This window comes from Nerophis lumbriciformis, linkage group LG21 (assembly GCF_033978685.3).
Source record: "Nerophis lumbriciformis linkage group LG21, RoL_Nlum_v2.1, whole genome shotgun sequence".
NCBI classification, from domain to species: domain Eukaryota; kingdom Metazoa; phylum Chordata; class Actinopteri; order Syngnathiformes; family Syngnathidae; genus Nerophis; species Nerophis lumbriciformis.
In genome coordinates, this window is record NC_084568.2 from 20604245 (window position 1) to 20628612 (window position 24368).

Consider the following 24368-nt stretch of genomic DNA (forward strand, 5'->3'; position numbering starts at 1 on the left):
TTGCCCCAATACCGCGAGTGATTCTCCTCCCGTCGCGGGGATATGTTTCATGCCTTTGGCATCCGTTCTCCATTCATTCTCCAAGCTAACGGCTAATGTTGACTCAAGCCACATGAAAACAAACACACACACGGCCGTCCCTATTATCTCAACACATAAAGTTATGAGAGTAGAGGAGACAGAAAGAAAGTCAGTGCAGGGCAAGGCTGAGCAGCAGCGACGCGAGGGGGAGGGGCGGGGGGTAAAGTGTAGGGCAGGCTGTTTTGAGAAGATTTAAAATAAATATAATAACTAATGTATGTACACATACATAGGCTATTATTTACACAGTTATTGTAACAAAAATAATCGGCTCAGCTCATCCAAATCCAGCCAGCTTGTATTTTTAAATGCAAATCTGGAGTAGGGGCAAGATCGCTTTGGACGAAAATACCTTGAAAGAGAACATAATGTGCAAGAACAATCTTTCCTTTGTTTGACACTTTTGGTGTGTGTGTGTGTGTGTGTGTGTGTGTGTGTGTGTGTGTGTGTGTGTGTTTAGTTTCTTGATTTTTATATTATTTAAGCTATTTATTTTCTTTTTTTATTGCATATTTAAGTTGATATTTCCATTTTTATATTTTTAAATGTAAGCTACAGAAATTTTAGTTTTAATGTTGGCATTTCTGGCACTTGGTTTAATATTTGTTTTGTTTTATTTAAGGTAGCCTATTTATTTTCTTTTTGTTTGCACATTTAAGTTGATATTTTCTTTGTTATATTTTTAAACGTAGGCTACAAACATTTAGATTTTATGTTGGCATTTCTGGCTCTTAATTTATTTGTTTTATTTTGAAGGTATTTATTTTCTTTTTGTTTGCATATTTAAGTTTACATTTTCTTGGCTACAGAGCATTTAGTTTTTATGTTGGCATTTGTTAAGGGTTTCTTAATTTAATATTTGTTTTTGCACTAAACAAACGAGGCCTATTTATTTAACTGTTGATTGCAAGCATTTTAGTAGGCTATTACTATTTTTTTTATTTCCCACTTTTATTTACTTCTTATTTTCATTTCAGTGCAATAAAACATATTTAACAACCAAGACATTTAGTCACACTTTGTTTATTGGACAGGCCGGAAACGCACACACAGTGTTTTTAAAAGTAACAGAATCTCTACTACAGCTGCAATGTCTGTTTGCGAACGTCAAGGGGAGTCTGTCAGGGCAGAGAACGAATTGTTTGAACGAATCAATTTAAGGAACTGATTCTAGTGATTCAGTACAGTCAAAAGAACTGCCGATCCCATCACTACCTTGCTAAGGTAACAGTGAAATCGTGGACTGGAGTTTTAGTCTAGTAATAAGGGCGGTACTGATGGAACGGATTGAATTGGATAATAAGCGCTGACAAAGGGTCTTCGGATGGTTTATAATTAGGGATGTCCGATAATGGCTTTTTGCCGATATTCCGAAATTGACCAAACCCTTAATTACCGATACCGATATCAACCGATACCGATATCAACCAATATATACAGTCGTGAAATTAACACATTATTATACATAATTTGGACAACCAGGTATGGTGAAGATAAGGTCCTTTTAAAAATAAATAAAAAAATAAAATAAGATAAATACATTTAAAAAAAATTCTTGAATAAAAAAGAAAGTAAAACTATATAAAAACAGTTACATAGACTCTAGTAATTAATGAAAATGAGTCAAATTAACTGTTAAAGGTTAGTACTATTAGTGGAACAGCAGCACGCACAATCATGTGTGCTTACGGTCTGTATCCTTTGCAGACTGTATTGATATATATTGATATATAACGTAGGAACCAGAATATTAATAACAGAAAGAAATAACCCTTTTGTGTGAATGATTGTAAATGGGGGAGGAAGGTGTTTTGGGTTGGTGTATTAATTGTAAGTGTATCTTGTGTTTTTTATGTTGATTTAATACAACATTTTTTAAATTTTTTTTTAAACAAAAAAAAACAAAAAAAACGATACCGATAATTTCCGATATTACATTTTAAAGCATTTAGACATCTCTATTTATAATTATGGTGAATAATGACAGGTTATGTTAATTTTTATTTAAACTCATATTCCTGCATATGTCTATTACATTTTGTGTGTTTTTTTTGTAAAAAAAAAAAAAAAAAAGTCACACCAAATTATTTAGGGGGGCTTAAGAATATTATTTCCCCCGACCTATTTATAAAAAAATTAATAGGCCTAACGATGCCAAAGGCAACATGTGCATGGACAACATTTATTTAATGTGATCATAATTCGGATTAGAATGTTACGGTCTACATGGACCCTGAAAAAATGATTACGACGACCATTTTCATGAATCACACCTTACATTGGATTACGTTGTCATGCGCAGTACATATCGTAAACGGAAAGGTGTTATTGTTTGTGCTCTGGCGCCATCTTTGGATGAGTCTGCAAACTGCAGGTGCTGTAGAAGAAGAAGAAGCAGTGACTTCCACCGTAAACAAACATGGCTCTGTGCATTTCTGCTTGTCTGAGTTGTCACTTTATTTATTTATTAATTTTTCATTCAGTTTGCTACTTTTGTTTTGCCTCTCTTTTTGAAAAGAAGCTGATCTGTGCCCTCCATGTTGTAGGAGTCAAACTTTCACATACTCTTAATATCCAATTATTTTAATTATATATCCATCATATAAATATAATATGTGCACATGTACATGTATACGATGTATATACATGGAAATATATATATATATATATATATATATATATATATATATATATATATATACTGTATAAATATATATACTGTATAAATATATATATATATATATATATATATATATATATATATATATATATATATATATATATATATATTAGAGATGCGCGGTTTGCGGGCACAACCGCGGAGTCCGCGGATTATCCGCGAATCGGGCGGATGAAATTTAAAAAATTAGATTTTATCAGCGGGTCGGGTCGGGTCGGGTCGGGAGATTGAAATTTAAAAAAATTAGATTTTAAATAGATTCAGGCGGGTGGCAGTTAAACCAATTCGGAAATATGATGTAGCGGCTAGCTACGGGGTGTTAGCCAATGGCTTTGGCTGGGGGGCGGGACTTCCGGGCAAGTTAGGGAAGTGACGTTGTTGACAGGAAGTGTTAGTTCGAGTTTTGCCGGGGGCGCGTAACAGGGGTCACTCCGCACGCAGTGCGCTCACGAAAGGGGTGGGGCTCACCCTGGTTGATATAGACAGCAGCTAGGACGGTGGCCATGGAAGTTGGAACCCGCTAAGGAGTGTGTAACAACCCACCTGCCGAATCAACTAGCCCTGAAAATGGATGGCGCTGGAGCGTCGGGCCCATATACCCGGCCGTCGCCGGCAGCGAGACGCGCTTGGAGGTGCGCTCAGCGCGGCTCCCATATGATTGCGCACTGGTGTGCGTCTGGGTCGTGACAGCGTGGCACGTGAATGTCTGTGCTGCGTTGGATCAGTCTCCTTTCTTTAACAGGCAAAAGCTTTATAACCTCACTAATGCCTTGCATCGTCTATATTAGATATATAACAACGGGCGGGTGCGGGCGGATGGCGGGCGGATGCAGTTCTGATCAAATGTTAGATCGGGTGGATTGCGGATGGTTGACGACTTTCTGATGCGGTTGCGGATGAAATAATTGCCTATCCGCGCATCTCTAATATATATATATATATATATAGTTACTTTACATGCAATCGTCTTTCAGCCGTCTATCAATTTTTTTTAGCCCAATGCGGCCGCCAAGTCAAAAGGTTTAGACACCCCTTTGATAGAATATACATTCAATGATAGCTAACACGAGCTATCCAAATTGCAATTATTAGCTAACAACACTTAAAGATAATGCCATGCATGTGTTACGTACGTACGTAATTATGGATGAGAAGCCATGAGGGCGAGATATACTGTATAAAATACATTGGAAAGTTGCCGCCCTCTAGGCAATTGTTTAAAGGTTGCAAACAGCCCCTTTAATTCTTCATCTAAACAGGAGGAATACACACATTCCGTCAGTCGGCATTCCAGTGAGAGCAAACATTGTACAGTAAGTGATTTCTTAGTGATTACTGTTTGTTGTCTCTCATGAAGTCTGCCATGATTAGTAGTGTTGTTGAAGGAAATAGTGAACATTGCAATACGCCTGTCAAATTAATGTGCTGCCACATGCTCAACATTTCACCAAAAGATATAAATATTGCATGTTATTATGAATGTTACTACAAACCCCTTTTCCATATGACTTGGGAAATTGTGTTAGATGTAAATATAAACGGAATACAATGATTTGCAAATCATTTTCAACCCATATTCAGTTGAATATGCTACAAAGACAACATATTTGATGTTCAAACTGATAAACTTTTTTTTTTTTCAAATAATCATTAACTTTAGAATTTGATGCCAGCAACACGTGACAAAGAAGTTGGGAAAGGTGGCAATAAATACTGATAAAGTTGAGGAATGCTCATCAAACACTTATTTCACTTATCCCACAAGTGAACAGGCAAATTGGGAACAGGTGGGTGCCATGATTGGGTATAAAAGTAGATTCCATGAAATGCTCAGTCATTCACAAACAAGGATGGGGCGAGGGTCACCACTTTGTCAACAAATGCGTGAGCAAATTGTTGAACAGTTTAAGAAAAACCTTTCTCAACCAGCTATTGCAAGGAATTTAGGGATTTCACCATCTACGGTCCGTAATATCATCAAAGGGTTCAGAGAATCTGGAGAAATCACTGCACGTAAGCAGCTAAGCCCGTGACCTTCAATGCCTCAGGCTGTACTGCATCAACAAGCGACATCAGTGTGTAAAGGATATCACCACATGGGCTCAGGAACACTTCAGAAACCCACTGTCAGTAACTACAGTTGGTCGCTACATCTGTAAGTGCAAGTTAAAACTCTCCTATGCAAGGCGAAAACCGTTTATCAACAACACCCAGAAACGCCGTCGGCTTCGCTGGGCCTGAGCTCATCTAAGATGGACTGATACAAAGTGGAAAATGTTCTGTGGTCTGACGAGTCCACATTTCAAATTGTTTTTGGAAACTGTGGACGTCGTGTCCTCCGGACCAAAGAGGAAAAGAACCATCCGGATTGTTATAGGCGCAAAGTTGAAAAGCCAGCATCTGTGATGGTATGGGGGTGTATTAGTGCCCAAGACATGGGTAACTTACACATCTGTGTAATGCTGAAAGGTACATACAGGTTTTGGAGCAACATATGTTGCCATCCAAGCAACGTTACCATGGACGCCCCTGCTTATTTCAGCAAGACAATGCCAAGCCACGTGTTACATCGACGTGGCTTCATAGTAAAAGAGTGTGGGTACTAGACTGGCCTGCCTGTAGTCCAGACCTGTCTCCCATTGAAAATGTGTGGCGCATTATGAAACCTAAAATACCACAACGGAGACCCCCGGACTGTTGAACAACTTAAGCTGTACATCAAGCAAGAATGGGAAAGAATTCCACCTGAGAAGCTTAAAAAATGTGTCTCCTCAGTTCCCAAACGTTTACTGAGTATTGTTAAAAGGAAAGGCTATGTACCACAGTGGTGAACATGCCCTTTCCCAACTACTTTGGCACGTGTTGCAGCCATGAAATTCTAAGTTAATTATTATTCGCAAAAAAAAAAAAAGTTTATGAGTTTGAACATCAAATATGTTGTCTTTGTAGCATATTCAACTGAATATGGGTTGAAAATGATTTGCAAATCCTTGTATTCCGTTTATATTCACATCTAACACAATTTCCTAACTCATATGGAAACGGGGTTTGTATATTACATATTTATTTACATCATGTATGTAACATATTGGAGGTGTTTGGAAATTTGTAGAGCACTTCATATGCAGAAAGACTCCTATTGACTCCAATGTTTCAGTAGCTGACTTTTATTTATGAGTTAAAATGCAAAAAAATAAAATAAAGAGCAATGTTTTCTTGTCTTACATAACGATTGTGAATGATAGGCAAAATTACCCCCAAAAAGTGCAGTTCCCCTCTAAAGGTTTGACAGTTGATTCCAAATCCTGCAGTTTTATTTACTGCTACTGTTCTCACCAGGACACTTGTGTTCCTTACACTGGTACTTATAAGAGAATCCTTCACCACACACACTGCAATTAAACACTTTTTCACCTGTGTGTGTTCTCATGTGTTTTACACATGCTGATCGGTAACAGAAGCTTTTGTTACAACATGAACAGGAAAATGGTTTTTCACCAGTGTGTTGTCTCATGTGTCTTACAAGTGTTGAGTGGTCAGCAAAGCTTTTGTTGCAGCTTGAACAGGAATATAGTTTTTCACCAGTGTGCGTTCTCATGTGTACTTTCAAACATTTATTTTTTGCAAAACCTTTACCACAGACTGAACATGAAAAAGGTTTTTCACCCGTGTGTATTCTTTTGTGTCTAACAAGTGCTGATTGGTCAGCAAAGTTTTTGTTGCAGCTTGAACAGAAATACGTTTCTTCACAAGTGTGTGTTCTCGTGTGTTTTTTCAAATTACTTTTATGTGTAAAACCTCTACCACAGATTGAACAGGAAAACGGTTTTTCTCCAGTGTGTATTCTTGTGTGCGTTATCAAATGTGCCTTCTGGGAAAATCTTTTACTACAAATTGAGCACATGAATGGTTTGTCTCCAGTGTGTGTTCTCATGTGTACTTTTAAATCAGTATTTTGTGGAAAACTTTTACCACAGATTGAACAGGAAAACGTTTTTTCTCCAGTGTGCATGCTTGTGTGTGCTATCAAATGTACCTTCTGGGAGAATCTTTTACCGCAAACTGAGCACATGAATGATTTTTCACCAGTGTGTATTATCATGTGTACTTTCAAATCAGTATTTCGTATAAAACCTTTAGCACAGATTGAACAGAAAAATGTTTTTTTACCAGTGTGTATTCTTTGGTGTATTGTCAAATTACGACGGTGTTTAAAAGTTTTGTCACAGTGAGAACATGTAAAGTGTGTGTTGTCAGTGTGACATGTCTTATCAGCTTTAGAGTCTTCATCATTAGTGTCAAGAGAGTGTGACGTTGTGTCGTCATTATCTGATAGTGGAGCTAAGATCTTGTCTGCTTGTGATCCTCCACAGTGGTCTCCATCAGCTTCTGTTGTCATGTGTTGACTTGAGCTGCTGCTTGGAGGCTCCACCTCTCTCTTGTCCTCACTTTCATCTTTGACCTCATCATCTTCACTCTTCACAATCACACCAGTTAATGGCATCTTGGTGACATCAACCTCCTCCAGTCCTTCAAGATAGTCGCTGTGTTCCTCTTCTTCCTCTTTAATGTGGGGCGGCTGTGAGTTCTCGTACTCTCTAATATAGGGGGGCCGTGGATCCTCCTGTTCCATCCTGGAGGTCCACTCCGGCTGTTCAGGGAGAAGATGTTTTTCACAGACGTCTGACGGACACAAGAAGGCAAACACATGCTTTAGAAAAGTCCAACTTCTCTCACTCACATGAGACATTGTCCTGCACCAGCATGTGTTCTGATAATGTCATCAGTCACCACGTTGACATTCAAGCTGTCATAACCATACCGTACATCAGGGAATAACAGAAGCAATATAACAAATTATGTAAAAAAAAAAACTAAATAAACAGAGCAGTAAAACCTTACATACAAACGAGACGACTGCTCGTGCACGCAAAGGACATAGTACAGGGGTCGGCAACCCGCGGCTCTTTGATCACTCTGATGCGGCTCAGCAGCTTACTTGCTGAACCCCCCAATTTTCCCGTGAGACTTCCTGATGCGGCTCAGCAGCTTACTTGCTGAACCCCCCAATTTTCCCGTGAGACTTCCGGATTTCAGTGCCTCTCGCAGATAACTCCCGGGATATATATTAACCGATTATCACCCTTACAACTATAATAAGGGCGTGCCATGATGGTACAACATTTGGCGCCCTCTACAGTCTGTATTAACAGCGTGCCAGCCCAACACTTGTTATACAATATACATCTTCTGCTTGCACACGTACGTGACAGCAAAGCATACTTGTTCAACAGCCACACAGGTTACACTGACGGTGGCCATATAAAACAACTTTAACACTCTTACTAATAATGCGCCACAATTTGAACCAAAACCAAACAAGAATGACAAACACATTTCGGGAGAACATCTGCACCTTAACACAACATAAACACAACATAACAAACACCCAGAATCCCATGCAGCCCTGACTCTTCCGGGCTACATTATACACCCCCGCTACCACCAAACCCCGCCACCACCCCAACCCTGCTCCCTCACACATCACCCCCCCCCCCCCTCTCTCTCTGTACGTCGGTTGAGGTGGGCGGGGTTAGGTAGCGGGGGTGTATAATGTATCCCAGAAGAGTTAGGGCTGCATGGGATTCTGGGTATTTGTCCTGTTGTGTTTATGTTGTGTTACGGTGCAGATGTTCTCCCGAAATGTGTTTGTCATTCTTGTTTGGTGTGGGTTCACAGTGTGGCGCATTATTAGTAAGAGTGTTAAAGTTTTTTTTATACCGCCACCGTCAGTGTAACCTGTGTGGTTGTTGAACAAGTATGCTTTGCTGTCACCTACGTGAGCATGCGAAAGCCCATACGACGTGTGGCTGATCAGGCACGCTGTTGGTAGTAGTTGCTAAATGCTGTACCATCACGGTACGCATGACGCTGACAAGCGCCAATCGATCAAAATCCGCGTGCCGCACCAGCTATCAAAATTCCATATAAAGGTGTGGGCAGCGTGTCTAAGACACCTAGTTTATACAACACAAAGCAAAAAAAAAACTTTGTATGCAGTGTTATTTCATTTAAAATTTCAAAATATTTTTGCGGCTCCCATTGTTTTCTTTAATTTGTGAAACTGGTCAAAATGGCTCTTTGACTTGTAAAGGTTGCCGACCCCTGACATAGTAGAACATGAAAAAAAAGTTAAATTTACAAAATTCAGTTCAGGTTTGTTCTTGCTTTTAGAGTCCTGTCTTTTGTGTTGCGTTTATTGACGATGTGCAGGGTGACATCTACTGAATTGAATTATTGCAGTGGTATTCTGTGAGGCCAAGGAGCTGTTTTATTATTTCAATGAGCGCTTTTGATAATTGATATGTAACGGAACCTATACTGTCTGCTATTGGACATAGTGGAGAATCTTTTTTTGTCAATGTTGGGGGTGCCGAAAATTCTTAGGCTGATATTTGCTGTGGATATCAAAACATCTTTTTTATTTTTATTTTTTGCTTTCGACTAATGGTGTGAGGAGAGTCTTGAGCATTTTTTTCTTTTCCTTTGTGTTTACTATCTCATGTGTGTTGTAATCTCTCAGAATTGTTTCCATTTGTTTTTCATATGCATCCGTGTCCATTATTACTGTAGTTCTTCCTTTGTCTGCTGGTATAATGGTGATAGTTTCGTATTTTTGAGTCTAACGATAGCCTGTCTTTCCTTTTCTTTAAAGTTGCATTGTGGGAGTTTTGCCGGTTGGCCACGCCTATAAAAACAGCTGATAGGCAACACGTCACAGTGGTCAGGTGACCCTTTTGAAGAAGACGAAGAGGAAGTTTGAGGTGAACCAGGATTTTACTCTAAATAAGCAGGAGGTGAGGGAAAAGGGTGGAAGTGTGGCATCGGGCTTGGTAGAGAGGTAGAGCTGGGTGTCATCAGCATAGCAGTGAAAGTGGATGTTAAAGGGGAACATTATCACCAGACCTATGTAAGCGTCAATATATACCTTGATGTTGCAGAAAAAAGACCATATATTTTTTTAACCGATTTCCGAACTCTAAATGGGTGAATTTTGGCGAATTAAACGCCTTTCTATTATTCGCTCTCGGAGCGATGACGTCACAACGTGACGTCACATCGGGAAGCAATCCGCCATTTTCTCAAACACATTACAAACACCGAGTCAAATCAGCTCTGTTATTTTCCGTTTTTTCGACTGTTTTCCGTATCTTGGAGACATCATGCCTCGTCGGTGTGTTGTCGGAGGGTGTAACAACACGAACAGGGACGGATTCAAGATGCACCAGTGGCCCAAAGATGCGAAAGTGGCAAGAAATTGGATGAAATTTGTTCAAAATACGAGGGTGTGGGGAAAGCCGACGAAATGGCCAGTCGTTTGTTCCGCACACTTTACCGACGAAAGCTATGCTACAACAGAGATGGCAAGAATGTGTGGATATCCTGCGACACTCAAAGCAGATGCATACAAAGAAATCTGCCGCCAGACCCCCATTGAATCTGCCGGAGTGTGTGAGGGACAAAGGACCTCGGTAGCACGGCAAGCAATGGCGGCAGTTTGTTCCCGCAGACGAGCGAGACGATGCTCACACCGCTTCTACCGTCCCTTATACCACCGAAGATAATCAAGAGAAGAATATCGACCCTAGCTTCCCTGGCCTGCTGACATCAACTCCAAAACTGGACAGATCAGCTTTAAGGAAAAGAGAGCGGATGAAGGTATGTCTACAGTATATATTAATTGATGAAAACTTTATTCATTACTCGCGGTTTTACGTAAATTATTATACATAAACAGTGTTTACCAATAATTTAGCTTATGATGATTTAGCTTATGAATTTAGCTCATAATGGTGCCAGTGATGCCAGAAAAACAGATAGTTAGTTTCAGGGATGAAGGGATGCCATTTTTTCCAGTGAAGATTGATTGCACATGGAAAAATGACAAAAAATAGTTAAAATCTTTTTAATCGGTCACTTCAGCTGTAACTGTAGGCTAGTATGTATCTTACTGGACAAAAACAGCACATTTAAAATGCTGAAATCGTGGAAAAATATATGTTCTTAGCGCGCCTGAAATGGGCTGTCTGCACTCTCAAAGTGCATGTTGTTGCCAAATGTATTTCATATGCTGTAAACCTAGTTCATAGTTGTTAGTTTCTTTTAATGCCAAACAAACACACACCAATCGTTGGTTAGATCGTCCTCGCTTTCTCCCGTGTCGCTGGCTGTCGTGTCGTTTTCGTCGGTTTCGCTTGCATTCGGTTCAAACCGATATGGCTCAATAGCTTCAGTTTCTTCTTCAATTTCGTTTTCGCTACCTGCCTCCACACTACAACCATCCGTTTCAATACATGCGTAATCTGTTGAATCGCTTAAGCCGCTGAAATCCGAGTCTGAATCCGAGCTAATGTCGCTATAGCTTGCTGTTCTATGCGCCATGTTTGTTTGTATTGGCATCACTATGTGACGTCACAGGAAAATGGACGGGTGTATATAACGATGGTTAAAATCAGGCACTTTGAAGCTTTTTTTAGGGATATTGCGTGATGGGTAAAATTTTGAAAAAAACTTCGAAAAATAAAATAAGCCACTGGGAACTGATTTTTAATGGTTTTAACCATTCTGAAATTGTGATAATGTTCCCCTTTAAATTTACAAAAGATATGGCCAAGGGGGGAGGTAAGTGATGAAGAGAAGGGGGTACAAGACAGATCCCTGTTGTGACTGCGGAATGTTCGGATTTAAAGGATTTGATCTGTAGGAACAGTGTTGATGATGCCAATGGACAAGAGTCTATTGAGGAGGATCGGATTAAAACAAACAAAAAAAAACTGATTCATAACGGCGGTGTCCCCGCACGTCAACAAAAAATGGTTCAAACCGAGGTTTTTTTTTTGTCCACCTGTTATCAGATGTCTGAGTTGGATCAGTAATTATATCACTAATCGTTTCATTCTGACACAATTTGCGTTGTTCATTTAGCATTTGCTGTATTGTAAGATCTGAATTGTCACGCTCTGCATTGGCAAATATAGCAGCATTGCTCATTGAGCTCTTATGTTACGTGAATGTGGAGATAAAAAGCAGGTATATCTACACCTTTAGTCATAACTGTGGTCCCTGAATGAACATGTGTTACAAACACTGTATTAGATGATATGTGGATGTTGTGCCTACTTGAACTGTGATGAAGCTGTGAGGACTCAGGTGGTTTGTCTTCATGGTCTTCAGTCTTCACAGAGACAACAGTCAGTGGAAACTTGGTGAGATCAGCCTCCTCCTGCCCTAGAGGAGACTCTACCTCCTGACTGATCCACACTTCCTCTTCTTCTTTAAAGTGGGATGGCTGTGGCTCCTCCTCTTCCTGTTTTACATTAAGGCGATGTGGATCTTCCTCCTTAATGTGGGGGGGCTGCTGGACATCTGTTGGGTAAATAAGTAAATAAGATTAAGCAAGAATATAAATAGTTTTTGACTGACACTGTTAACCCAATGAGATTAGTTGTCTTCTTGTGTGTGTTGTGTTAAATGTGTGTAACTAAACAACTAATAAAAACATGGGAAATAGTTTATTTTGTCCCAGAAATAAGTGATTTTAGGGACTAGCCAGCATAGTTTAAAACATTCCTAAAAGACAAATCAGAAGTAAGTGAGTAACCATTTTTTTTTTCTGTATACATGTTTGTCTAATACACCTAAGCCTTATTTCTAACTTTAACATTGCAATGGTATAGTCCTCACCATTAGTTAAATATCATGGAAATAAAATAAAATTCTCAAAAATGCTTAAAAACATTCCTAACATGTTTTTGTCATACAGTCAAGTTTATCGTCTAAGTGATTTTCTTGGCTGGGCCAAAAGAAACTCTTACAAATCATGTTTTACTAAGTGGTGTTTTTATGGAGTATGTCCATTTAGAGCACAGCTCCCACATTCACTTGGAGACCATCTACGACACGCTGAAGGAAAGTCATTCACCTTTATGTTCTTTTCATAAATCAACTGTTGACTACTTTGCTTATTGAAAAATGATTGACAATAAATGTTTACTTTCACTTATTGATGCATGTAGGTCAGAATCAGGAAGTGAAATTCGCCATGAAACTATGAATTATATTGATTACAATGTCAAATATATTTGGTGACTGTGTGAGTTTTGTGTAAACATGTTGATACAAACAGAGGAACATCAACCTCTCATAAATACTGTGTAAAAACAAGCAGTCCATCATATTCACTGCCTTTTTGGCAGAATAGGAACGCTTTAAGAAATGGCTTACAGTCTGCCAGAAGGAGATAAACACAATGAATACATGTTGAAGAGGTTCATTTATCCTACTGATGTGTATTAATTAGGGATGTCCGATAATGGCTTTTTGCCAATATCCGATATTCCGATATTGTACAACTCTTTAATTACCGATACCAATATCAACCGATACCGATATCAACCGATATATACAGTCGTGGAATTAACATATTATTATGCCTAATTTGGACAACCAGGTATGGTGAAGATAAGGTACTTTTAAACATTTTTAATAAAATAAGATAAATAAATTGAAAACATTTTCTTGAATAAAAAAGAAAGTAAAACAATATAAAAACAGTTACATAGAAACTAGTAATTAATGAAAATTAGTCATATTAACTGTTAAAGGTTAGTACTATTAGTGGACTAGCAGCACGCACAATCATGTGTGCTTACGGACTGTATCCCTTGCAGACTGTATTGATATATATTGATATATAATGTAGGAACCAGAATATTAATAACAGAAAGAAACAACCCTTTTGTGTGAATGAGTGTAAATGGGGGAGGGAGGTTTTTTGGGTTGGTGCACTAATTGTAAGTGTATCTTGTGTTTTTTATGTTGATTTAATTTAAAAAATAATAAAAAAAAAAAAATAAATAAAAAAACGATACCGATAATAAAAAAACGATACAGATAATTTCCGATATTACATTTTAACGCATTTATCGACATCTCTAATATTTATAAATGGTTAATTTATATAGGCTAGTAAGGTAAAGTTTTGTACCTGACAAGTCTCGGCTACCTTGCTTCTGCAGCCTTCATCAGTGGTGTCACGTTTGGTAAACATCCAGACGACAGGTGGCGCCCCGCCCTACCCCCCGGTGCACACCAGGTGTTATAAGGATTTTTCCATTCCACCTGAGGTGGTGGAATGGAAAAATCCATATAACACATCACAGACGACATCACGCTAACATCACGTGACACCTCTGATGAAGGCTGCAGAAGCAAGGTAGCCGAAACTTGTCCGGTACAAAACTTTACCTTACTAGCCTATATAAATTATCCATCCATCCATTTTCTACCGCTTGTTCGGGGTCGCGGGGGGTCGCTGGAGCCTATCTCAGATGCATTCGGGCAGAAGGCGGGGTACACCCTGGACAAGTCGCCACCTCATCGCAAGGCCAACACAGATAGACAGACAACATTCACACTCACATTCACACACTAGGGCCAATTTTAGTGTTGCCAATCAACCTTTCCCCAGGTGCATGTTTTTGGAGGTGGGAGGAAGCCAGAGTACCTGGAGGGAACCCACGCAGTCACAGGGAGAACATGCAAACTCCACACAGAAAGATCCAGAGCCCGGGATTGAACTCAGGACCTTCGTATTGTGAAGCAGACACACTAACCCCTCTACCACCATGCTGCCCCCCTATACAAATTAACCATTTATAAATACACAATGAATACACCGTGAGAGCGTTGGACAACTGGACCGAAATAAGTGATTTAAAGTTGGGTCACGGCAAGTTCATGGACTGTGTGAAGTGAAGTGAATTATATTTATATAGCGCTTTTCTCTAGTGACTCAAAGTGCTTTTCATTGTGGAAACAAATATCTAAGTTACATTTTTAAACCAGTGTGGGTGGCACTGGGAGCAGGTGGGTAAAGTGTCTTGCCCAAGGACACAACGGCAGTGACTAGGCTGGCGGAAGCAGGGATCGAACCTGCAACCCTGAAGTTGCTGGCACGGCCGCTCTACCAACCAAACCTGGACTGTTTGGTTTGTCTTAAAATACATTTCGCCTCTAATCAGAGTAGGCTTAATCAATTCAGGCTCATAGATTTAGATTGGTCGGATTGACTTGAATAAAAACACAAAGAGTCCGCCGGCGCGCATGAGCCGGTCCGCGGCCCTTCCGCATTCAGTGGAAATTCGGGGCATTTCAAGACAATTCACCTTCCTACAGACAACATATTTGATAATAGTGTTAATAATCAAATATAAAGTTAGTAAACATGTGAGAGTACACAACATCCTGAAGGACAGATACCACCCAGCACATGGCTTCTTCAACCTGCTACCCTCTGGAAGAAGGTATAGATCGATTCGCGCCAGGACTACCAGAATGTCTCACAGTCTGTATCCCCAGGCTGTGAGACTGCTAAATGAACAGCCTGCCCCTTTGCTGCCCCGGACCATCTTATTACCTTACTCTTCACCACCTCAATAATTGTGCTCTGGACATTGCATTACTGCAACATCAACGTAACACCCATGGTTTGCCCTGCGCGAAACCATTGATAGTATAGCACCGCTAAAACAAAAAAGGGCCCCTAAAAGGCGCACCCCATGGTTTACAGAAGAAACTAGAGCTCATAAATTATCATGTAGAAAGTTGGAACGCAAATGGCGCGCAATTAAGCTTGAGGTTTTCCACCAAGCATGGAGTGATAGTTTAATATCGTATAAACGCATGCTTACCTTAGCTAAAGCTAAATATTACTCAAATCTCATCCGCCTCAACAAAAACGACCCTAAATTTTTGTTTAGTACAGTAGCATCGCTAACCCAACAAGGGACTCCTCTCAATAGCTCCACCCACTCGGCAGATGACTTTATGAATTTATTTAATAAGAAAATTGAACTCATTAGAAAGGAGATTAAAGACAACGCATCCCAGCTACAACTGGGTTCTATTAACACAGATACAAGTGTATATACGACGGATACTGCAATACAAAATAGTCTCTCTCTTTTTGATGAAATAACATTAGAGGAACTATTACGGCGTGTAAGTGGGATAAAACAAACAACATGTTTACTTGACCCACTTCCTGGGAAACTTATCAAGGAGCTTTTTGTATTATTAGGTCCATCAAACGTATCACTTTCCTCCGGCACTGTTCCCCTAGCATTCAAGAAAGCGGTTATTCATCCTCTGCTCAAAAGACCTAACCTCAATCCTGACCTCATGGTAAACTACCGACCGGTGTCCCACCTTCCCTTTATTTTGAAAATCCTCGAAAAAATTGCCGCACAGCAGCTAAATGAACACTTAGTGTCTAACAATCTCTGTGAACCTTTTCAATCCGATTTCAGGGAAAATCACTCTACGGAGACAGCCCTCGCAAAAATGACTAATGATCTACTGCTAATGATGGATTCTGATGCGTCATCTATGTTGCTGCTTCTTGATCTTAGCGCTGCTTTCGATACCGTCGATCATAATATTTTATTAGAGCGTATCAAAACACGTATTGGTATGTCAGACTTAGCCTTGTCGTGGTTTAACTCTTATCTTACTGACAGGATGCAGTGCGTCTCCCTTAATAATGTGACCTCGGACTATGTTAAGGTAACGTGCGGAGCTCCTCAGGGTTCGGTTCTTGGCCCTGCACTCTTTAGTATTTACATGCTGCCGCTAGGTGACATCATACGCAAATACGGTGTTAGCTTTCACTGTTATGCTGATGACACCCAACTCTACATGCCCCTAAAGCTGACCAACACGCCGGATTGTAGTCAGCTGGAGGCGTGTCTTAATGAAATTAAACACTGGATGTCTGCTAACTTCTTGCAACTCAACGCCAAGAAAACGGAAATGCTGATTATCGGTCCTGCTAAACACCAACATTTATTTAATAATACCTGTTAGAGCCATTTACTGTTTCTGTCCGTCAAATGTATGACGTCATTAAAGGGGTTGGCTCAAGGCCAAGTTCCAGTCTACTTAGGGAGGGGCTGGGATCTTGCTCAGGTGTTGCTGAGTGGAGGCGCAACAGTTTTTGACTGTGCCAGGCTATGATTTGTTTGTTCCCGTTTATTTTCCGTTTTTGTTACCAAGTGAGTTTGATTTACGTGACTGTATATTAATAAATATGTGTGTTAAACATGGACACAATTCTGGACATCAATTATTAGCCAGCTGCACACGTCTAAACTAGCTTCAGTTATATTCGGCAACCAGTAGCAGTAATAGTATAGGACTTTACCGCTACACTTAGTCAAAAACTGCCTCATCGGAACGCGAGTTGTTGATTGGGAAGCAACAAGCTACGAGGCTCGTTTTGGAAGAGGAACGCACGGGCCGCTGTCAGCGTTTGTTTGGTGATCGGCGGCGGAGGAAACGGATCGGCGAAGCGGCGGAGACCTTCTGCAATCAAGCTCTGCATCGACAGCTACGAGTCCCACTGGAGAGCTACAGGGTCGCTCATTGGGGACAGCAGCCAGCAGCAGCAGCAGATCATCCCACCGAGCCAAGCCTCGCGCATGCGTGCTGTGCGTAAAGGAGGACGCGGAGCAGCGTTGACTTGAGCCCGTCCTACACCTGTGTGGTATGTTTTAGCGGCGCGCCGACATAAACAAAAACAAAACGGCCATTGTTAAAATGTGTGCACACAAATATTGAAAAAATCCAATGCATTGGTGACTATTTGACTTGACTTGCGCGCGGTTCGAAAAACTTTGACTTTTCCAAATGGAGGAGGAGGGAGCACAAATGTGCGCTGACGAACATAAAAAGCCACAGGAGGACAATGTGGCTGAACGTGACAATGTTGGGCAAGGGGTTGAAGGGAAAAAACGTGTGGTAAAAATGGCACCCAAAGCTCTAGGTCACAAAATTGAAAGTTTGCAGGGGGAAAGAAAATCAAAGTTGCAAAGACTATCAACGCTGAAAGAGGGGGCCATTGCCCTGTTAAATGACGAAACACGTTCACATGAGCTAAGGGAGGAATTTAGCAGGTTTATGGGTTTTTATCATGAAACCAGAAAAGTGCACAAAACTTTGTTGTCTCTGTTGCCAGATGATGAGTGTACTAAACATGAGACATGGTACAAAGTAAAAATGTTGAATTTTGATGGTTTTATTGACAAGGTTGACAGGTTGATGTATTCTCAAAATGATGAAGTTGAAAATGATGGTTCTGCTGTTGATGGTTTTGAAAATGAAAGTGTACAACCCCATGACAGCATTTCAAATGTTCAATCCAATGTCTTATCAAAGCTCAATAATTCCACAGCCTCAAACAAAAGCAAAATGTCTTCCACTTCTTCTGCTCGCATAATAGCACAGGCAGATAAGGCAGCACTTATTGCCCGTGCTATTGCTTTAAAAGACATTCATGCATTGGAGGCGCAGGCAGCAGCTCTAAAGAGGAGACAAGATGAGCACGCAGCAGCTCTAAAGAGGAGACAAGATGAGCAGGCAGCAGCTCTAAAGAGGGAACAGGAGGAACAAACAGAGGCCTTAAGGAGGAAAAGGGAGCAAATGGAGTTGGATGCTGAAATAGCAGCCCACAATGCTAAATTGTCTGTCCTCCATGAAGCCAGTGTTTCTGGCAGGAGCAAAAAGTCTGATGAAATGGAGTCCTATTATAGGCAAGGGACAACATTGAGAAAAGTGCCTGTACAACAACTTCATCAGTCTGTTAAAGCTGCTCCTTCAGAGCTTCACACAGCCAAGAATGCCCCAAACAAGGTTCATTCACACCCTCAACCAAACAAAACACTTCGCTCATCAACTTTGGATCCTGTGGAAAACCAATCAAGGCAACATTTACCTCAAGCAGCTCAATCATTTCAAGGCAATAACACAATACCAGGTGAATTCCACACTATATTACAAAGGCAAAATGAAATGATGGCACTCCTGGTTCAAGCACAAACCTCCCAATTACTTCCACACAGACACATTCCGGTTTTTGAAGGTGACCCATTGCAGTTTCAGGCTTTCATAAAAGCATTTGAGCATTGTGTAGAGGCAAAAACCAATGATTGTGGTGACTGCTTATATTATCTGGAGCAGTTTACCAAAGGACAGCCGAGAGATTTGGTGCGCAGTTGCCTCTATATGCCTACAGAGAGAGGCTATGCTACAGCAAAATGCCTACTAAGGGAACACTTCGGAAATCCTTCAAAAATAACAGCAGCCTACCTGGACAAAATCATGGTTTGGCCAAACATCAAATCTGAGGATGTAAAAAATCTCCAAGCTTTTGCACTCTACTTGCGAGAATGCTCCAATGCGATGGAAGAGCTGCAATACTTGGACGAGCTCAATATTCCAGCTAGCATGAAGATGCTCATACAAAAGCTTCCTTACAAATTAAGGGACCAGTGGAGAGGAAAAGCAGCTGACATTGTTGACACACAAAAGCGACGTGCTTGTTTCATAGACATTGTGAAATTTATTGAACAGCAGGTCAGAATTGCTTCAGATCCTGTCTTTGGTGACATTCAGGACATTCCTCAAAAATAAAACAATAACCAAACCCAAGCCTATGCATCAAAGAAAATCACAGTTCAGAAGAAGCAGTTTCGCAACTCAGGTGGCAGTTGCCACTGAACCTAAATCGGATACACACCTGGATAAGTTTGTTAACAGAGGCATCTACTTCTCCAAGACAAACTCTATTTCCTGTCTTTATTGTAAAAGAGAACATGCATTGGAGCACTGTCCAATACTGGGAAAGAAGGCGCACAGGGAAAAGCTGAACTTTTTAAAAGAAAAAGGCTTGTGTTTTGGTTGCCTGTGCACAGGGCACCTGAGCAAGAGTTGCGACAGGCGCATCACTTGCTCTTACTGCAACAAGACACATCCCGAAGTGCTACATATTGAAAGGAGGCATCTGGAAAGTGGAGGAAATAGCCATCTGCCAAAAATAGAAGCAAAGATTTGCACTACATCATCAACTTGTGGCCATACAGGGGCTGGCAACTATGGAATTTTACCTATCCTGCCCGTTCAAGTGAAGTGCTCAAAGGGCAGCAAGATAGTCCAGACATACGCTTTCCTAGATCCAGGAAGCACAGGGACCTTCTGTTCTGAACAACTACTGAACAGGCTGAATACAGAAGGCCGAAGAACAAGAGTCCACTTGCGCACCATGGGGCACAGTAAGGCGGTCCCTGGCAGCGTTGTAAATGGCCTGAAAATCTCTAATCTTGCTGGCAGTAAGTTTTTTGAGCTTCCCGATATGTTCACTCAAATGCAGATGCCTGTGGGTACTAACAATCTGATCAGTGAAGCAGAGCTAGATAAGTGGCCTTACCTCAAAGGCATCAAAATCCCTCGACTAACTGCCAACGTGGATCTGTTAATTGGTACTAACGCTTCCAAGTTAATGGAACCATGGGAGGTGATTAACAGCCATGGAGACGGACCCTATGCTGTCAGAACCCTACTGGGGTGGGTAATTAATGGGCCAATACAAGGCAACAACCAGCATAATGGGAGCCCCACAGTTACTGTTAACCACACCATCGTTAACAGGTTGGAGGAACCGCTTACCAACCAGAGCATTGGCGGAACACGATCAGCCCAAAAGTCCTATGAGTGGACTCAAAGCTTCCGCATTGAAAAAGAGGAGCAAGAAAAGCTTTGCAGTGGGAGAAAAAACTTGCTTTGGAAAAGGAGAGGCAGGAGAGAACATGGCTTGGCCAAAAAGCAGGAAGAGCGAGAGCAAGCTCTGGCCAGAGAGAGATCTCTAGAGCTAGAAAGACAAAGAGGCTTGGAGCAAGCACTTCTCCAGCAGCAACACGAGGAGAAGGAAAAGAGAGAAATGGAAAAAGCAAGACTCAAAGTTTGGAAGCAGAAAGAAAAAAAGGATCTGTACTCAAAGAGAAGATGGAGGCAGAGTCTATATCGCTGACCTTTTTTGGAAAAGGTGGATTCGCGAGTATTTACCGTTGCTACAAGAGCGACAAACGTGGACAAATGAAAAAGGATGCTTCAGCACCAAGAGGAAGTTGGATACTTAGAAGAATACTGGTAACCTTTCCTGATAGGAAAGGCCTTGTACGCTCAGTCTGCAAACCAAAACGAGCATAATCGAAAGACCAATAACGATATGCCTTCTATGTGAAGGTATGGAGTAAAATAATTGCATTATTGCAAAAGGGAACATGAAAACCAAAGAAAAAAGGTTTTGTTTTGGTGTTATGGCTCTATTTGTATGTATTTATTTTTAATTCAATTGCTCTGTTCATCACGCCAGTAGCAATTAGGGGCTGGTGTGTTAGAGCCATTTACTGTTTTTGTCCGTCAAATGTATGACGTCATTAAAGGGGTTGGCTCAAGGCCAAGTTCCAGTCTACTTAGGGAGGGGCTGGGATCTTGCTCAGGTGTTGCTGAGTGGAGGCGCAACAGTTTTTGACTGTGCCAGGCTATGATTTGTTTGTTCCCGTTTATTTTCCGTTTTTGTTACCAAGTGAGTTTGATTTACGTGACTGTATATTAATAAATATGTGTGTTAAACATGGACACAATTCTGGACATCAATTATTAGCCAGCTGCACACGTCTAAACTAGCTTCAGTTATATTCGGCAACCAGTAGCAGTAATAGTATAGGACTTTACCGCTACAATACCACCTTAACATTTGACAACCAAACAATTACACAAGGCGACTCAGTAAAGAATCTGGGTATTATCTTCGACCCAACTCTCTCGTTTGAGTCACACATTAAGAGTGTTACTAAAACGGCCTTCTTTCATCTCCGTAATATCGCTAAAATTCGTTCTATTTTATCCACTAGCGACGCTGAGATCATTATTCATACGTTCGTTACGTCTCGTCTCGACTACTGTAACGTATTATTTTCGGGTCTCCCTATGTCTAGCATTAAAAGATTACAATTGGTACAAAATGCGGCTGCTAGACTTTTGACAAGAACAAGAAAGTTTGATCATATTACGCCTATACTGGCTCACCTGCACTGGCTTCCTGTGCACTTAAGATGCGACTTTAAGGTTTTACTACTTACGTATAAAATACTACACGGTCTAGCTCCGTCCTATCTTGTTGATTGTATTGTACCATATGTCCCGGCAAGAAATCTGCGTTCAAAGAACTCCGGCTTATTAGTGATTCCCAGAGCCCCAAAAAAGTCTGTGGGCTATAGAGCGTTTTGTATTCGAGCTCCAGTACTATGGAATGCCCTCCCGGTAACAGTTAGAGATGCTACCTCAGTAGAAGCATTTAAGTCCCATCTTAAAACTCATTTGTATACTCTAGCCTTTAAATAGACCCCCCTTTTAGACCAATTGATCTGCCGTTTCTTTTCTTTTCTCCTCTGCTCCCCTCTCCCTTGTGGAGGGGGGGGGGGGGGGGGGGGGGGGGGGGAGAGACACAGGTCCGGTGGCCATGGATGAAGTGCTGGCTGTCCAGAGTCGGGACCCGGGGTGGACCGCTCGCCTGTGCATCGGTTGGGAACATCTCTGCGCTGCTGACTCGTCTCCGCTCGGGATGGTGTCCTGCTGGCCCCACTATGGACTGGACTCTTACTATTATGTTGGATCCACTATGGACTGGACTCTCAAAATATTATGTCAGACCCACTCGACATCCATTGCATTCGGTCTCCCCTAGAGGGGGGGGGGGGGGGGTTACCCACAAATGCGGTCCTCTCCAAGGTTTCTCATAGTCATTCACATCGACGTCCCACTGGAGTGAGTTTTTCCTTGCCCTTATGTGGGCTCTGTACCGAGGATGTCGTTGTGGCTTGTGCAGCCCTTTGAGACACTTGTGATTTAGGGCTATACAAATAAACATTGATTGACATTGATTGATCAGACATCTGACTGTTCCCACCCCCACGTCCCTCTTATCGCGATCTTCCTGCCAATGCTACAATGCTATAATGTAAACTATTGTCAACCTGCACATCAATGCAGTTTCTATGCCGCTGGACAAAGCTCAAACAAAATCTTGTTGTTCATGTATGACTTAAGTGTTATTATGACAATGACAATAAAGGAATTGATTGATTGATTGATTGAGAGTAAGAAGTAAACAAACCGGTTCTGTGTAACACAACTTGATGTTTCTTGAAAACAGCGTCCAGTAGTTGATGTTGTCGCTCCTTCTCCTCTGGACGAAGTTCCTCCTCGTACTCTGCTATCGTTCTTTCGCACATGTTCACACAATCACAACACTTTACACTCACACTTGATCTCTGCTTAGCGATGCATTGATAACTTCCACGTCTCTCTGATAGCAGCTAACAAGCTAAACTAACTAGCACGCTAGGATAGACTACGAAGCTTCAAAGTTCACTGAGACGAGTCAGGATTATCCTGACATGACGAATTAATCGATTGTAGTTTTTCATACGATAAACAACTAAATAAAAATGTAGAAATTAAAGATTAACGCAGACTAAAACCAAAATGCACTGTATGCTGTCAGAAGACCCGATAAATCCACGCATGCGCAACATGGGACTTCCGGTCAACTTTTTTTTTTTCTTTCTCTTTACCAGACATTTATTTGCATATAAACATGTATATATCATATATAACATATCAGTGCAATCACTGTACAAAATGGGAGCAATATTAAAGCATACATACGAGAAAAAGAGGACAATATATGAGAATGTTTTAAGCCTTTGAATGAGATTCACAAAGAGTAGGACGTTTCCTTATATTTCTTTTAAGACAAAAATAATACATATAAATGGTGTCTTGTACAGGTACTTATCACCGTTTACACTATGATTTTTTTTTTTTTAATTAAGACCTCTACAAGCTCTGCAGGTCAGTTCTGTGTCTCATATGTTTACAATTCTTCATCTCTCCTCTCAATTGCGTGTCTTCATTCCATTTATTGAAAGTCATAACAAGAGCGAGCAGAACAAACGTTTTTAATAAGTTAGTCTTCTGAAGAGATGAAAAAAATGACATGAACTTATGATGATCTGGGCTGCACGGTGGCCTATAACAGGCCTGGGCAATTATTTTGACTCGGGGGGCCAAATTTAGAGGTAAAAAAATGTGTCTGGGGGCCGGTACATCTGATTTTTAGAAACACTAATCCGAAACCTCACAATAATGTCTGATTTGAATGCGAAAAACGTTATGACAGACCGCCTTTAAAAACGGAATGGAATTTTAATTTTTTTTACTGAATGAGACACCCAGAATGTACATGAAAATAAAGAATGTGGGTTTTACAATATTAACTATGAACAATAAAATACTGAATATTGACAACATATGAACGTCACACAACCTCTCGATTGACAATGCAACAAAAAATGCAACATACACAGCGAAATCTGAACGTGAAAAAAACTAAAAAAAAACCACCTACAATCTGATACATCACTAAGCTTTGGAACTTTGTTGTAAACATCTCCTTCCGCGTCTGTCCCTGACACCCGCATTTCAGGCTGGCCGCTCTGGAAACACTCTGTGGAAACGCTCCCCACCCACACTGCTTGGTGCCTCATCTGAGCTGCTGTGACTTAGATGACCATAGTAACTAGTACATCATGCAAAAGTGCAGATTGCAACCATTTAAATAACTTCACACAGGTGGCTGACACCCATT

The 24368-nt window shown here is 40.9% G+C and overlaps 1 protein-coding gene across 1 annotated transcript; it reads right to left on the minus strand.

Annotated features, from left to right (window-relative positions):
• Positions 1-5926: 5926 nt before the first annotated feature.
• On the minus strand, positions 5927-23252 carry LOC133620981 (uncharacterized). Its single transcript, XM_061982709.1, has 3 exons — positions 22833-23252; positions 11942-12187; positions 5927-7444 (listed from the first exon to the last, which is right to left on the minus strand). The coding sequence occupies exons 1-3, from the start codon at positions 22948-22950 to the stop codon at positions 6075-6077; spliced, it is 1734 nt and encodes a 577-aa protein (XP_061838693.1). The 5' UTR covers positions 22951-23252; the 3' UTR covers positions 5927-6074.
• Between the last annotated feature and the right edge of the window lie 1116 nt (positions 23253-24368).